The sequence below is a fragment of the Hermetia illucens genome, chromosome 4, assembly GCF_905115235.1.
Source record: "Hermetia illucens chromosome 4, iHerIll2.2.curated.20191125, whole genome shotgun sequence".
NCBI lineage: Eukaryota > Metazoa > Arthropoda > Insecta > Diptera > Stratiomyidae > Hermetia > Hermetia illucens.
Genome location: NC_051852.1, coordinates 116,889,554 through 116,904,851, shown reverse-complemented (window position 1 = coordinate 116,904,851; position 15,298 = coordinate 116,889,554). Strand labels below are relative to the sequence as shown.

The 15,298-nt window shown below is 39.4% G+C and overlaps 2 protein-coding genes across 2 annotated transcripts; both read right to left on the bottom strand.

Moving 5' to 3' along the window:
• Nucleotides 1–4,235: 4,235 nt before the first annotated feature.
• Nucleotides 4,236–9,141, bottom strand: LOC119655600 (spermine oxidase-like). The gene is made up of 7 exons (XM_038061556.1): nt 8,825–9,141; nt 8,530–8,760; nt 8,258–8,477; nt 7,982–8,169; nt 7,524–7,892; nt 4,465–4,704; nt 4,236–4,351 (listed from the first exon to the last, which is right to left on the bottom strand). The coding sequence occupies exons 1-7, from the start codon at nt 9,109–9,111 to the stop codon at nt 4,330–4,332; spliced, it is 1,557 nt and encodes a 518-aa protein (XP_037917484.1). The 5' UTR covers nt 9,112–9,141; the 3' UTR covers nt 4,236–4,329.
• A 4,028-nt stretch (nt 9,142–13,169) lies between these two features.
• Nucleotides 13,170–14,301, bottom strand: LOC119656029 (protein FRA10AC1 homolog). Its single transcript, XM_038062293.1, has 3 exons — nt 13,972–14,301; nt 13,657–13,816; nt 13,170–13,573 (listed from the first exon to the last, which is right to left on the bottom strand). The coding sequence occupies exons 1-3, from the start codon at nt 14,236–14,238 to the stop codon at nt 13,248–13,250; spliced, it is 753 nt and encodes a 250-aa protein (XP_037918221.1). The 5' UTR covers nt 14,239–14,301; the 3' UTR covers nt 13,170–13,247.
• Between the last annotated feature and the right edge of the window lie 997 nt (nt 14,302–15,298).

Genomic DNA, 15,298 nt, shown 5'->3' with positions numbered 1-15,298 from the left:
CTCTGAGACCCCCTCCGCAGTTTGGACAATCAGGTTGGGTGTTCAATTTAAAATTGTAGACGTACTGACAGTATCCTTCATGGCCCATGAGAAAGTAGGTGAAATTATACTTGATCTCACCACGCTTTCTCTTCAGCCACATTCCGATAGCAGAGACGGCTTTTAGTGGACTCGTCACTGTTGTCATCTACTAACAAATCGGTTCCTTTCGGCTTTTTTTCATATGCGATAAAGAAGAAATGACCTTAATGTTATATATGTTCGTTATTTCGTCTATCAAGATGTCAATTAACATCCATCTCGAAATTACAAACGCATCATTTCTGAGTCGATCCTGAAAGCAGAACAAACTCTATGGGCTGTTCTATTCTGTAGACTACACTCAGTTTGTGTACTCGTACGTTACATAAAATATGTAGCACCATTCTCTAAACTGGCTCTGTATCCAGCGAAATGGAGCACATCATTTAATTTGATTTGATACCCTGTAATTAGAGGGATTTTCTCTTACTTGGGTTTCGCGGAAGTGGTATAGATAAGAACTACTTGGGGAATACTAGCAATATTTCTTTTTCTTCGGAGCACTACAGTCAATTTCGGGTATTTGCTTTCTTCAACATTTGCCGCCAACTTTCTCGGTCCAGTGACAGCGTCGTCGAATTTCTTACAAAATAGCTAACAGCTTTTCACCGTCGACGGTAACTGCGTCCCGCATTTTCCTCAATTTTCCGATTGTCCTCCTTTCGTCAATTTTCCGCTTCAATACTCTTTTGTGTATTCTGTTCCCATTCCTTCTCTTGAAAACTGTATGCATTTTCACATTCACAATTGCACATCTAAGTGCTCCGTTTCTTGAAATGCGACGATATTTAAATGGTATTTTTCGATCTGTTGTAACAGGGCTTTATTGCCCTATCATCATCAACGGCGCAACAACCGGTATTCAGTCTAGGCCTGTATTAGTAAAGAACTCCCGACATCCCGGTTTTGCGCCGCTGAGGCCCACCAATTCGATATCCCTAAAATCTGTCTGGCGTTCTGACCTACGCTTCTTTTTCTACCATAACTATTGTCTTAGAGACTTTCCGGGCAACCTATTCAGCTGGATTTCATCCACGCTGTCAAATGGATAGCAGGCTCAGGGTTCCATCATATTCCAAAAGAAAGAAAATTCAGACTTTTAGAGACTATGGAATCGGCCATCCTCATGCAGAAAATTCTTCTGAGCACCTTCTCTCGAACTCGGTCATGAGTTCGCAATTTTTATTATGTAGTCCAAAATCTCGCACCAATCGCCGCCTGCTCAATCTAGTCTGGTAGACGGTATATCTAGGGTTGTTCCCCCCTTAATGTCAATATCATCAGCATAACCCAGTAGTTGGGTGGAATTTGAAAAGATGGTGCCTCTCGCATTAACATCAGCATTGCAGATTACTTTTTCCAGGGCGAGATTAAAGAGGATGCATCCCGTTGTGTTGGGCCGTTGTTGATGTTGTCAGGTCTCGAGAGTGATTCTCTAATCAGTTGATGATTTGTCTGGAATGAAGTCTATTTGGTACGGGCCGATGAGGTCCCGGGCGTATGAGGCTATTCACCTACAAAATAGCGGAGAATATGTTCTAGATGGTACTTAGCTAGGTGACACCTCTATAATTGTTTCATTGCATGATCTCCTCCTTTTTATGCATGGGACAGATAATGTCTTGTTCCCAGTCGTCATGCATTGATTCGTTTTTCTACACCTTGAGCACTTGGTGTAGTTGGTCGAATACAGATTTAACCAGTTCGACTGTAATTCCATCGGCTCCTGACGACTTATGGTTTTTCCATGCTTGGTTGGTGTTGAATTATTTCATCCTCAGAAACAATACTATCAAGATAGACAAAATTGGCCGACATCCTCGATGTAATCTTTAGCTCTTGTGGGTCTCGGCTTTGAACGTCAAAATGCTCTAAAATTTTATCTCAAAGTATCAGTGGCATTTAGGGCCATCGATGTCGCTCTGATGATATATATTAGCTTCTCCGGAATGCACCTTTTGCGTAAACCACGCCAGACACATTCCAAAAGTCTTCTTAAAATCGATGGGATGCTGGCGAAGCGGAAGTCTGAAATCTCTGCTCCAAAATGATCTGAAGGGTGTTGATGTGGTTAGTCCGTTAGGATCAGAAGCAGAAACTAGCCTCCCTTTCCGATCAAACTTTGGAGGAGTTCCTTGATGCGTTGCAGGATAATTTTAGTTATTATCTTTGCGACGGCAGCTCTGCAGAGACAACAGATGATTTAAATTTTATTGCGACGAGTAGTTCGTAGCCATTTCATTTACAAGACTAGCCATTTCATCTGCGAGAGGTGGAACTTCGTCAGATGTTATGCGATTAAGAAACATGAAGAAATGTTCTCTCTACCTGTTAAGCCGCCGTAGTGAGTGACGAATATACCGCTGACGTTCCTCATAGAACCATCGGGAGAGTCACCTGCAAGTTTTCTCGTAATGAAATATACCACAGCGAAGTTATAATTATTTACAACTTCTGCTTTACCGACTAGCGTAATAACAAATTTCTTTTGGACACAGCGCACGGTACGCTGTTCTTCCCGGGATTTGCCGTGGTACCGCAGCTGAAACGCAACGCGTGTTTTGTCTCGCAACAGCAATGGGAGTCGTCGGTTTTCTATGTTCTATCTGCTGTTATTCTATGCTCTATCTGCTTCTAAGTTCCTGCAATCGACCAGATCGTAAGGCGTCCCTTCGAATAGAACTTTAATGGCGGCCCAGTGATGATTTCGCCAGAGGCGTTTCATACATTCAGAAGACAGCTCTTAAATCTAAACCAGCGGAGTTTTTTCAGATTACTTCTAACAGAGGATCAAGATTCTGTAGTTTTTGGTTAAGTAAGCAAAACAATATTATGGTAGAGTTTCGGGGTAACCAGCCCAAGCAAGCTGAGTATGCTGAATAGATTACCGCCGAGGATGAAATTTGATCTAGAAAGGTATCGATCTGCAAAAGTCTGTACCAGCCGCATGTCCGGCATAGCATTGGTGACCCCCACATCCGAGCTCTTACTGAGACAGACTTCCACAAGTACCTAGAAGTTCTGCATATTCGAGTTGGTGATTGGAAATACCCTTTGCTGTCCGAATTGCTGTGATGTGAAGTTAGTGCTCAAATCGTATTACTCGGGAAAGAATGAAAGAAGCGCACTAACTGTGTTCGCTATCACTTAAATGACATATGCATTGGGAATATTTTTGTGGACGAAGACCGATCTGAAAAATGTCCAGCGGCAGGTACGGATCACTATGTAAATTCCGAATGCATCAATCAAATTCTGCTCGAGTTTGGAACCAGCAAGTTTTAATTGATTATCCTATTACGCACAATAAGCTTGCGTGCTGTTATTTGACAAGACGGGTCACTTTGCGTGTTAATATTGCTATCCATCATTATATCAACATAGCCTGAAATTCTCACACAGACTGATTCAAACCATGCAGCGCCATGACAACGAGAAATCTGCTCTTGCGGAGTGCTCAGCGGATCTACCCATTAACCTACCATCGGCTACCACCACCAAAGCCATTCAATTCCTTTTTTAGTAAGTAGAATCGTTCAAGCCTAACTGCTTAGCACTCAACGCTAGTGTTAGGTAAAATCCACAAAGAATTGACACAAGCATGTTTGGCTAATTAACATGATAATCACAATTAATTTGCCTTAGTCTTAGATTCCGTCTCTCTTTAATTGCATCAGATTAACCATTTAAAGACAGCAGACAAAAAACTCACTGAGGCAGAGGAAAACTGGTCCTCGAAATGCCGGTATATAAGGAATAAAAACTCACAATTCGGCATTTAAAATACAAAATTTGTCTTTTTTTTCATTAGACAACCAGAAACCGAACTGCCACCGAATATTTGGTTGGTGCATAATTTCCGGCCGTGTTATTAGTTTTGATTATAAAATTTTTATGTTTTCGCAAAAAAGAACATTTAACTAGTCAATAAGTAAAGTATCAGCTCTCCTGAAAAAATAACTTGAAATTTTGATTACACCCGTAATAACAATTCCAAGTACAGCATATTGAACTACACCACAACAATACCTAAATACATAAATGCTTATAATGGCCTGAGGCGATCCGCCTCGGAGATGCAATTTATAGGGGAAAGGATAACTCTATCCAATGAACGGGTGAGTTCGCGGAAATTTAATAATCACCATAATATATATAATTGTTAGTCATTTATTTGGTTTTTGTGATTTATTCGATTTTGTGTCTCCATTTTCAAATTTTCATTCATGTACGAATTATGTTTCGTAATTATAAAGGTTGCGTGGTATTCCTGAAAAAAGAAAAACAAATAACAGATAATAAAAAAAAATTCAAACATATTTGCAAACAGGAATAGGTCAGGCTATAGGGAAAAACCACAATTTGAACGAAATAGGTACTTACTTTTTGGCATAGAAACTGGCAATCCGATCAGCCTCTCGCCAGCCTGTTTCAATAGCACCGTGAACGGTTGAGTAGGAATGATCATTCGTGGCTTCACCTGCGAATAACAATACAGGCAACCCACCCGCTTGCTGTGTAATCGGCTTTGATAAATCTTTAGCAGTGACTCCAGCTTTCTCAGCTTTCACCGGAACAAAGGAGTAAGATCCACGAAAGTTCGGGTTTGAATACCACTTAGTCCTGTAATTGAAAGATGAAGAAAAAGTCACGATACTGCCACTATGCGGTGTCTAGGCTCCGAAACATTCCCCATGCCGGTATCTCCTCAAATAAGGTTAATACTATAATTTTAAATAATTTACTGCAAACTCTTCTTGGGGCTGGTGGAAATCACATTTTCCAAACCAGACTTTTCCAATTCAATTTCAAAATGTTTCATTTCATATTCAGGATTTTTCAACTCAGAATTTTTTCAATATTTTACTATCAAGTTTCATACTCACTTTTTACCACTGGATAAAGGTCTTGAATTTTCTATCATTATTTGATGGACCATGGGATTTGGTATGAGAATAAATGTAATCGCATCAATCTGTTGTTTTTCTTTATGACCTCTAGATATAATCATATGTTTGCGTCTGGAATTAATTTCACTGTTTCCTGTAGAATATAATTAATGTCCACTGACAATCGAGAGGCCTTCACAAGTATTAACAACTTTAAATTATTCGTTGCTATTACTTTCAGACGCCATTGAACCATTATATTCTCAGTCCAGTTCACTAAAGCAAATAATCATATCAGATTTTGTTCCAAGAATCCCAGCTCCATCCTTTTCCAGTGGTAAAATGTTGGTATAAAACTTTATAGGAGGAAGTGAGACAAAATTAGAAGTGGAGTTTACTATGGAAAATTTCGCCATACTGCATCCTACCTAACCACATACTTTCATCAAACGGATCTAATTCAATTGAGGTGGTTATCCAGGCTAGGGTTTCAAAGCGTCATCCATCAATAAGCCAAACATCATGTACAGAAACAGGATAAGCAGCCTCGGACAGGATTGATGCCACGGAAATGACCACGTAAACGAATAAATAACTACGCTTTTATTGCGTGAAATGTTAGATCACCAAACAAATCTGGTACTGTCAAAAAACTATTTCAATAGGTCAGCAGTTTTAAGATCAGGGCTCTAGCAGTCCACGAAACGAACTAGAATTGTTGCGAGATAACCGATATGAGGTGGCACATAATCTTCGAAAGTAGAAAGCTATAAGCGAACATTGAACATTGAACCGTCAACATAGAAAGCAGTCCAGTCTACAATCAAATGTTAAAAAATAAAAAAGGCACTGGGCATAGATTCGTGGTGAATTCATCAAATGAGGTGGTCCATGGCCATGAAAGCTACCCATAATTTGATTCTCTCAATCTGGAACCACAAACAGATATCCCAAAAAATGGGAGCCAGGTATGTGGACTTTAAGCAGGCATAGGACAATATTGACTGAAATGTACTGTACAAAGTAATGCATGATTTGGAAATTCCAGCAAAAACTTGCAAGCCATACCAGAATGACAATGTCGCACACACAAGCGCAGGTCAGAGTCAATAATAGCCTAACAGGTACGTTTGAGACAAACGTCAGATTAATGCAAGGAGATTGACTGGAAGCTCTACCGTTCAATCTGGTACTGGAGGCGGTTAAACGAAAGATGGCTGTGGACGCTCTATAAGTCCTAACAAATTGTCGCATATGCGGATGATAAACATCATGGCACGATTTTTCACATCAGTGAAGGAGATTTTTATAAACCTCAATAAAACAGCAAACGAAGGTGGTCTACGCATTAATAAAACAGGACGAAAATCATGACGCAAACGCGAAAAATGACGCCTGTTAAACAAAATACCGATCGACGAGTACAATGTTAGAAAATGTAGACAACTTTACACAACTGTACAGCGGACGAAAAATGAAAATCGACTTGACGAAATAAAAAGGCGAATTCAGCTCGCAACAGGGCCTTCTACTCGGTTTGAGAGCCAGCTGCATACATGATAAGAAGACCTACGCTGTGCTTGAAACATGGACCCTAACACAAACTTCCAAAAAACTGGTCAATACCTTCGGAATGAGGGTCCTGAGGAGAATAATAGGACCTAAATGAGAAGACAATCAATGGCATAAGCTGAAGTCTCCAAAATAATCAAATTTCGGAAGTTGCAATGCACTAAAGGTCCTAAAGCGCTATTCGAAGGGAGGGCAGAAGGATGAAGATCGGCAGGAAAACCCCAAAAGCCCTGGGCAGATTTTGTTGGAGAAGACAGCGTATCACTGCCCGGAATTCAAAATTGGAGGTCGCATTCGATGGATTGAGATGGTTAGAGGAACGATATCCTGAAAACCAAGGCCAGAAATTGACTGTAGAGCTTCGACGACGACGACGATCGTTTTTTCCACTCTTTATGGCCTACAATAGTTGGCTACGTCTATGACTCCACACAAATCTTTTCTTCCCCATGTCTTGAAGACTATCCAATAAAAACAGACGTAAATTTTTCTTTTGCATATAGCAGCAATACTCTTAGAAGCAACGGAAACTAATAATTGGTTTAACTATTCGCTTCACTTGAGTTCACTGAGTTCCTTGCTAAGAGGCCACTTTTCTGAAATTGATCAAACAATTGTCGAGAAAAATTATTTCATTTGTAAATGTTAACAATATTCTGAAAATAACTTTTGTTATGTGGCAAATATCTCTAAGGCAAAAGTGATTGTGTAATCTCTTATATGGAAGGTTAGAAATATTGGTCAATCTTGTTGATAATTTCAATTCAATCCTAACACATTTTCCATAAATCAAGCAGTTAAATGTCAATCGAATCAGTGGATTATTATTGATAAGAATAATCCGCTGCGGAGTAGCATCAATACAACTAGGTATATGTTTTATATAATTCGGCAAGAGAGCTGTATCTATTGATTATTTTTTCCGATCAAAATTAAAAACTTAAAACTCAAAAAATCTTTCCAAACCGTAGTATTAATTACCTTTTGAATGAAATTGAGTCTGAGACATTCCATGGCATGAATTTTCTCAGCAGAAACATTATCCCTTCGAGGACTTCTTCTTCTGGTAGCGTTTCCATGTATCGTGCGCTCGTGCCAGTAATCCAACCAAATAGCACGTTAGGTTGAGGTGGAAAAGGATGAAATGCAATAACATCTAATAACCATTTCTTCTCCTTCGGAAAGTTTAACTCATCATTCTCTCTCCACAACAAAGTATATCCTTCCCAGTTGGACGGCCAGAATGGCTTCTCGAATTCGATCAACATTTTATCCACCGTACCGAGTTGCCAGGACTCAATGGCGCGAGCCTTTTCAGGTGGTAGTGCTGGGTTGAAAAGTTTTGAATGGCTATAACAAGGAAAGAAAACAGACTCCATTGAATCCCACTGAACCATATTAAGAATAATTTAAATTTAGAAATGAGGATCTGTATTTACCTCTCTTGCAAGACCCCAAGCGACATTGTGGCGATAACATGATCAGCTTCAATGTCATCTCCATCTTCAGTTTTAATAAGAACTTTAGAATTCTTTCTGCCATCCCAAATAATCTCTTTCGCCTTCTTCCCCAATGAAATACGGTTTTCGAGTAAATTAGTGCTTTGACCTCCTTCCGGGTATTTTTTCTAACCAATGAGATATTGAAACCCAATGTGTAATGTATGTATAGTGTTCGTATACAACCTAATATATGTTAGGATACTACATGCTTACCATCATTATATCTAAAATTGTGACGTATCCGCGCTCTTTCCAATATATGATCTGGTTGCCTTCACTTTCGATATAAGTAAAATAGCCAGGTATTGAAACCTCCGTCAGGTTACTACAGCCTATGGATGCACATTCCGATGCAGAGTACATTTTAAAAAATTGGGTAGCCAACTCATGTTCAATATGTGTGTTTTCAGGCTCGGCGAAAAAATCCATATAACTGAAATTCAACATGCGCTCGTAATGGAATAGAAACTCAAAAGTACAAATACCTTTTTCTTAGGACCGAACCGAGTGAACTTCCTTCGGGGTATCCCTTACTACTTTTGGTTTCTTTTATCAGTTTTTGAAATATTTCCATCAAATGGTTGCTCACATTGGTCGGAACAATTGTGCCATTTGACCACACAGTGTCAAGTCGATTGTATTCCGATAACGTCCTACCGAATAGATCGAATTTTTCTGCCATCTCATACACGGCGTTATTCTTTTCGCCGTGACACCTAAGATCGACAATGTTCACCAAATTCAATCACATGTTAACAGGGTCGCATTGATAGTACTCACCATTGAGCTCCCAACTCTACAACATTCGTTCTAAACGGTATAGTATGGATTCTACCACCAATTCTGTTCTCCGCCTCTATGACTCGTACATTGTGGAATCCTAGTTCCACTAATTTAGTTGCAGCCGCAATACCAGAAGCTCCTGCACCTATGACCACAATACTGGGATCACTAATGGAAGATAGTGAATCGGAAGTTGATTCGCATTTTTGGAAACAGGTGAAACTCAGATACAACAGAGTTAGAATGATGCGTCTTGAAATCTTAGTAGATGTTTTCCCCTCCATGCTTTAAGAAAGACTGATATATTGTGAAAATCATTATCATTCAAGACGATCGCGTATTCGAACTGTACTATAATAAATATTCTCTTATGCCATCAGTAAAGAATAGAATTCCGTGAAGAAAAATTTCATATGTACATGCTATATGTGATAGGAGAGATATTTGTAGAATAGAGAGACGGAATAATCTTTACAGCTGGTCCGAATTTTTTTTTTTTTTTTTTTTTTTTTTTTTTATTTACAGAGAAACATTTTTACAACAAGAATTAGACCTTTTGGTCTCTAGCCTGTAGTGTGGCGAATCTTAATACTAAAATAGAATATTCTCACTCTATCAAGCCAGTGTTTGAAAAGAGTTATTTTGTTCAAGTCTTATTATAAATTTATAGCTAAGCGCTTATAACTAATACAATTAATCTTTTTAATAACTAATATAATTAGCCTTTTTATTCTAATCTCAGATTTAGATTTGGAACCAATTCGTAGGGAATTTCTTAAGGTTGAAGGGTTCAGGAAAGGATTGCTATGTAGTTTATGTCTATAGTCAGACTTTTTCGGTGTATCTTTTTTTTTTGATGCTGCGTCTGTAGTCCTTATACAGTTGGTACGCAAAGGAGCACCCTACTGTTGCAGTGAGGATGATGAGAATAGTTTCAATTCTTTCTGATTGTACGTCGACCGTGTCTACTATGATTGTGTTCGTCACCTCCCCGGTATTATCAACGTGCTTATCTTGAGTATTTCCCATATTACTGGTTTGGTTAAACGGAAAAGAGTACTATAAGAAAATTGATGAGTGTGGCGGGTTTTTTATTTGCAATTTGTAGTGGATTTGTTATTATTTGTATGATGTTGTAAGGTAGATGTTATTGCAAGTTGGCTAGTTGCAGTGGGTCAGTTCTTTTTAGTCTTGCGTAATTGTTGGAAAGAAGAATGTCTTTAGCTGTAGTGTTTGGATGGTTGGCTAATCTTTTGATATATTTTTTGCTATACTTTTTCGCTTCTTTTGCAACCTTTAAAGTATTGGTGTCGCGAAGAATTATTTCGTTCTTAACGTACCTGGGTGCACCTAAAATTGACCTAATAATTTTTGTTTGTACGCGCTCGATTATGTTGATGTTCCTGGTCCTGGTCCTGGTCCGAATGAATTAAAAAAAATTGTTTGTGTTTCAATTATAAGCAAAGAAAATACGAGATAAGTTTTGCAGTGACTAAATTAAAGGGGGGAGATACTTGTAACCAGTGCAGGAAACACCGATTTTTTCTTCATCTAAATATGTATTCTGCCGTATAATAAAAGTTGCAAATCGAAATTCGAAATAAGATTGAAGTTTTATGCCATGTTCGAAGTGTTCTAGTCCAGTCATTAAAGTTTTCAACCTCCGAATTCTTTCAAGACCGATTGACATGAAATTTGAGGTGGGGGTAAGGGGTGGTATAAGAAATTAAAATTGTACATCGCTGATGTACGCCTCTCCCCGGAGGGGTGTGGCATCCTTCTTCGGGGTGAATTTTTTTTTTAAATAGTCGCAGAAATCGATTAAATGATCAATTTGAAGCAAAAAATGTTTAATAAAAATTTTTGTTCAAACATGTCGTTTTTTTATGGAAAAAATGCATGTTTTTCAATGGTTTTTTGCAAATAACTCGAAAGCCATGCATTTTATGATTTTATGTAGAAATGATATTAAATAACAAAAATAGAATGAATCTTTCTGAATCTGTGATTTACACCAAACATTTTTTTTTCTTCACTCCAGGCAAATCAGATTTTCTCTGTGCGACAAGCAATGGAAAAACTGTTGGAATATGGACAACTGTTGCACCATCTTTCCTCGACTTTAAAGCCGTTTATGATAGCATAGCCGGGGTAAAACTACACGGCCATGAGAGAATTCGGTATCCCAACGAAGTTGATAAGACTGACTAGACTGACTCTGACCAATGTGCGAGACCAGATAAAAGCAGTAGGATCACTCTCAAGACCATTCGACATCAACAATGGTCTACGATAAGGGGATGCCCTATCATCTGTCCTCTTTAACCTGACCCTCGACAAAGTGATCCGTGATGCAGAGGAAAAGGAAAGAGGTACGATCCTCTTTAAGTCCACCCAACTACTGACCTATGCTGACGATACCGACATTATGAGAAGAACCACCCGAGACGTACAAACTGCCTTCATCTAGATCGAGCAGGCGGTGCGAGATCTTGGGCTACACATCAATGAAGGCAAGACAAAGTATATGGTGGCAATGTCAGCACTGAAAACCAACCAACCAACAACATCAAACCGAACTAGTCACACAGGAAGAATAAAGATAGGAGAATACAACTTTGAGACCGTTGATAGTTTCTCCTATCTAGGGTCGAAAATCACAACCGAGAACAGCTACGATGATGAAATCCGCGCACGGTTGTTGTCAGCCAACAAAGCCTACTTCAGCTTATAAAAACTGTTTCGCTCGAAACGTCTCACCATAGAGTCAAAGCTCTTACTGTACAAGACAATGATCTTGCCAGCCCTCATGTATTCCTCGGAGACTTGGGTTCTTAGTAAGAAGAATTGCGAACTCCTGGCCGCGTTCGAGAGAAGAATCTTCCGAAGATTTTTTGGCCCCCTACATGAGGATGGACGATTCCGTAACCTACATAACGACGAAATCTATAAGCGAATCCGGCTCAATAGGTTACGGTGGGCGGATCACTTAATCCGTATGGATGAGGATGATCCCACCCGGAAAGTCTATAAGGGCACTATCTATGGTAGAAAAAGAAGACGGGGCAGACCCTGCCTAAGATGGAGCGATGGCGTAGGTCAGGGCGCCAGACGGCTTTTAGGGATTTCGAATTAGTGGACCTCGGCGCAAAACCGAGATGTCTGGAATTCCTTATTACGGTAGGTCTAGACCGGATACTGGTTGTTGCGCCGTTGATGGTGAGTTAATAAGTCGTTGACATCCGTGCACGAGGATGGCACACCACCATTCTTGTACTGGGCGCCAAAGCTCGGGGTTGATGCAAAGTTTTGTAATATTAACGGCATTCTTGACATCAGCCCATAAACTCTCAATAGGGCTGACCACTTCAACACCTCCACCCTATTGTCCTGGAACCAGTTCTTTTTTGCTCGTGTGTTTCGGGTCATTATCTTAATGAAAGACCCATTTTATCGGAATTTCGTCAGTGGCATAAGGCAGGATGATATTTTCAGTATATCGACATAAATATTCTGGTCCATTGTTGATTTTATCTAGCAAGCCCACGCCATAATGCTTAAACTGCCGTGCTTAACCGTTTTTACAGTATACTTGGGATCATAGACGGAATGAGGCCTGCGTCTTACTTAGCTACGGACCCTTTGCCACCATACAAAGCAATCTTGGATTCACCAGATTATAAAATGTTTCTCCATTTCTCGGTCTCCCAACTTAAATGGGTTTTAGCGAACTGTAAACGTGCCGTTACATGCCTTTTACTGAGCAGTGGAACTTTTTTCAAACTTCGAGCTTTCAAATTGGTCTTTCTTGATCTTCGAAGAACAATTTGAACCGTAGCTGCCACATTAAGTTTATCTTTCGGTTGGGTAGCCGTCATGGATGGATTCCTCTTGCTGCAACGAACTAAGCATCTAAAATGCTATTTCCTAGAAGTCGTTTGACTGATAGTTCACACTTTTCAGCTGTATACGAATTGGACACTTAAAATACATCCCTTACCATTGGAAACAAAAATAAATACTTAGTAGCAAAAATATTAAAATTAACGTCAAGCCGGCACTGCTATTTTTTTTAACTATAAGTCACTATTGGAAAATAAAAACCTGGAGAGGCACAAAAGACATCTGGGGATGCTAACGAGTCAGGCCGCCATTCTGAACCTTGAAGCGGGGGTTCCACTTCCTGTGGATAGTTTTCTTGCCAAAAATTATTGAATATTCCCGGTTCGTTTGTTGAATATTAAAATATCTCTACTCTTTGTTAGTTAAGTAAAACAAATAAGTATGAGTTACCTTAACCGATCGGGAAGCTATATGCTCTGCAAGAGATGAGATAATTCAATTTCTTTTTATTTTCCGATTCAATTTTTTATTATTCACATAACTTCAAGCTTATAGTAGAAAAAACCCTCGTCTTTTATTATAACAGTAAATCCTCTAGATATTTTTCGAACTCTTCCTCTCGAGTCATTTCTTCTGTCTCCCTTGATTGCGTCCAGATCTTTTCGTCGGTCAAGTCAACTTCTTCAGTCGATTGGTTTCCATCTTCATCAGCAGACGTTTCTTCGTCCATTTTGCCCTTCATTTCCTCGGAACCTCTTTCGCCTGACGGACCGGGACTTTGTGAGGGTCTCCTGTCTCCCTCCTTTGGCTTTCGTTCTTTCCGTTTCTTCATGCTCTTGATCCGTTTCACTTCTCGTTTCTTCGAGTGATAGTTCAGCTTCACCGAGCACTCCGGACACAGCCCTTAAACCGCACGAATTCCGCAGGGTTTGGTTTTAAAGACATTCAATTAGTTGCTGGAATTAAGGTAACCGACTTTTGCATACTCAGCTTGACGAGAGCATTTTTCTTCTCTCCATGCTCAACGTAGGCGAAGTTCACTTCCCAGCTGCGAAGTCCTGTCTCCGACGTGCAGACTTTGTTGCCGCAAGAAAATTGTCCTTTTCCACTGATGACTTCTTTCTCGATACGCCATCTCAGTGCAATCTGAAAGAAATGATTTTCACATATGTTGTTAAGGACTTCGTAATTGGAAAGCATTGTCGTCTTTTCTACCAGAAGCATTTGAACGTTTGCGATAGAAGGGAACTATATTTTACAATAAGGTACGAACTCCCCATTAAAGTTTTTGGACTACTTACCTTATTTTCCTTATACCGACTTAAATCACAAATGCAGTACTCCTTAAACAGTTTATCGTAATATTTTTTGGCTAATCTCTTCTCCCACGTATCGGCCTCGTCGTCATCCCAGAGAAATTTATGATTTTCACGAATAACGTCTGCATCTCGTTTTCCATCCAATGGTCTACGTTGGAGAAGTTTTGCCCTGCCTGGTTGATTAAGGATGTATTCATTTACGACGAGTTTGTGCCTTTCGTAGGGATTTAGATGCCTAAATTGCGACATTTTGAAAACCAAAACAAAACCGGGTGCCGATGAGAACCTTTTCTATAGTTGATATTCGCCAATCTGACAATTCGAAAAAATAGAGTGAAGTTAGCTTCGCAGCAGGCTGGATTGAAGATGTTAAACTTCGCAGCTAGGTGGCTCTGTGTAGGGTCGAATTTGGGATTATATAAATTCTGAACCTTTTTTGCTGACATCTAGTGATTTTCAAAGGTTTATCTTCGGCATGATTCATCACAAAAAAGCAATATTTGAATGGGCCTAAATGGATGTCGGGCGAGAGAAACAATGGTTTTAAGGATAATGTTGTGATTTTTTGTCACTTTTTTTTAAGGTTTTTAAGGTTTTTTGATGTTTCGTGTAAAACAAAACCGGTCGGTCGGTTTACTGTCTGTCTGACCGTCTGTTTGTCTGTCACATGCATTTTTCTCGAAGACGGCTATAGCGATTGACACCAAATTTGGTGGAAGGGCGGGAACTGTGAACGCTCACACATACTGCAAGTTACATTCTTCTACGTCGAATTTAAGGGGGGTCCCCATACATGCAGAAAGGTGGTGTAAAATTTTTTTTAACAAAAATTTTCATGTGAGGTATGAAATGAAAGGTCTTATTTAGTGCTTTCCGTGCGGGGTCCAAGGTGATCATTTCTTCCACGGACTCATTTTCAGAAATTACCCAATTGAAAAATCTGAAAAAAATCAAGACGTTGTCACTAAAAGGTGCCTGGGCTCCGAAATACCTTCCATGCCGATATCTTTTCAAATAAAGTTAATAATAGTACATTACTATAATTTTTAGTAATTGGCTGCGAAACCTCCCTTAAGTTCATCCTAGAAATCACAACATTTTGCAGAAATGCAGGCTATAGCATGGAGGATGATCCTGCCAAGTTTGATGAAAATTGCACTATTACTAACAAAGTTACAACAGGTCAAAGTTATCGTTTCTGTGCAAATTTAAGATTATGAATGCCAATATCACCCGAAAGTGGCCATTCTCACATAATATATGCATTCATTACCTGCTAGGTTCTAATGGGGCAAATGCACACCCAAAT

Coding starts and splice junctions, on each gene's coding strand:
- LOC119655600 (XM_038061556.1), bottom strand. CDS start 9,111: ATGGAGGGGAAAACATCTACTAAGATTTCAAGACGCATCATTCTAACT. Junction 8,761..8,824: donor GTAGAGTTGGGAGCTCAATG/GTGAGTACTATC, acceptor TGTCGATCTTAG/GTGTCACGGCGAAAAGAATA. Junction 4,352..4,464: donor GCCAGTTTCTATGCCAAAAA/GTAAGTACCTAT, acceptor TTCTTTTTTCAG/GAATACCACGCAACCTTTAT.
- LOC119656029 (XM_038062293.1), bottom strand. CDS start 14,238: ATGTCGCAATTTAGGCATCTAAATCCCTACGAAAGGCACAAACTCGTC. Junction 13,817..13,971: donor GTCGGTATAAGGAAAATAAG/GTAAGTAGTCCA, acceptor CATTTCTTTCAG/ATTGCACTGAGATGGCGTAT. Junction 13,574..13,656: donor AAATGCTCTCGTCAAGCTGA/GTATGCAAAAGT, acceptor GTGCGGTTTAAG/GGCTGTGTCCGGAGTGCTCG.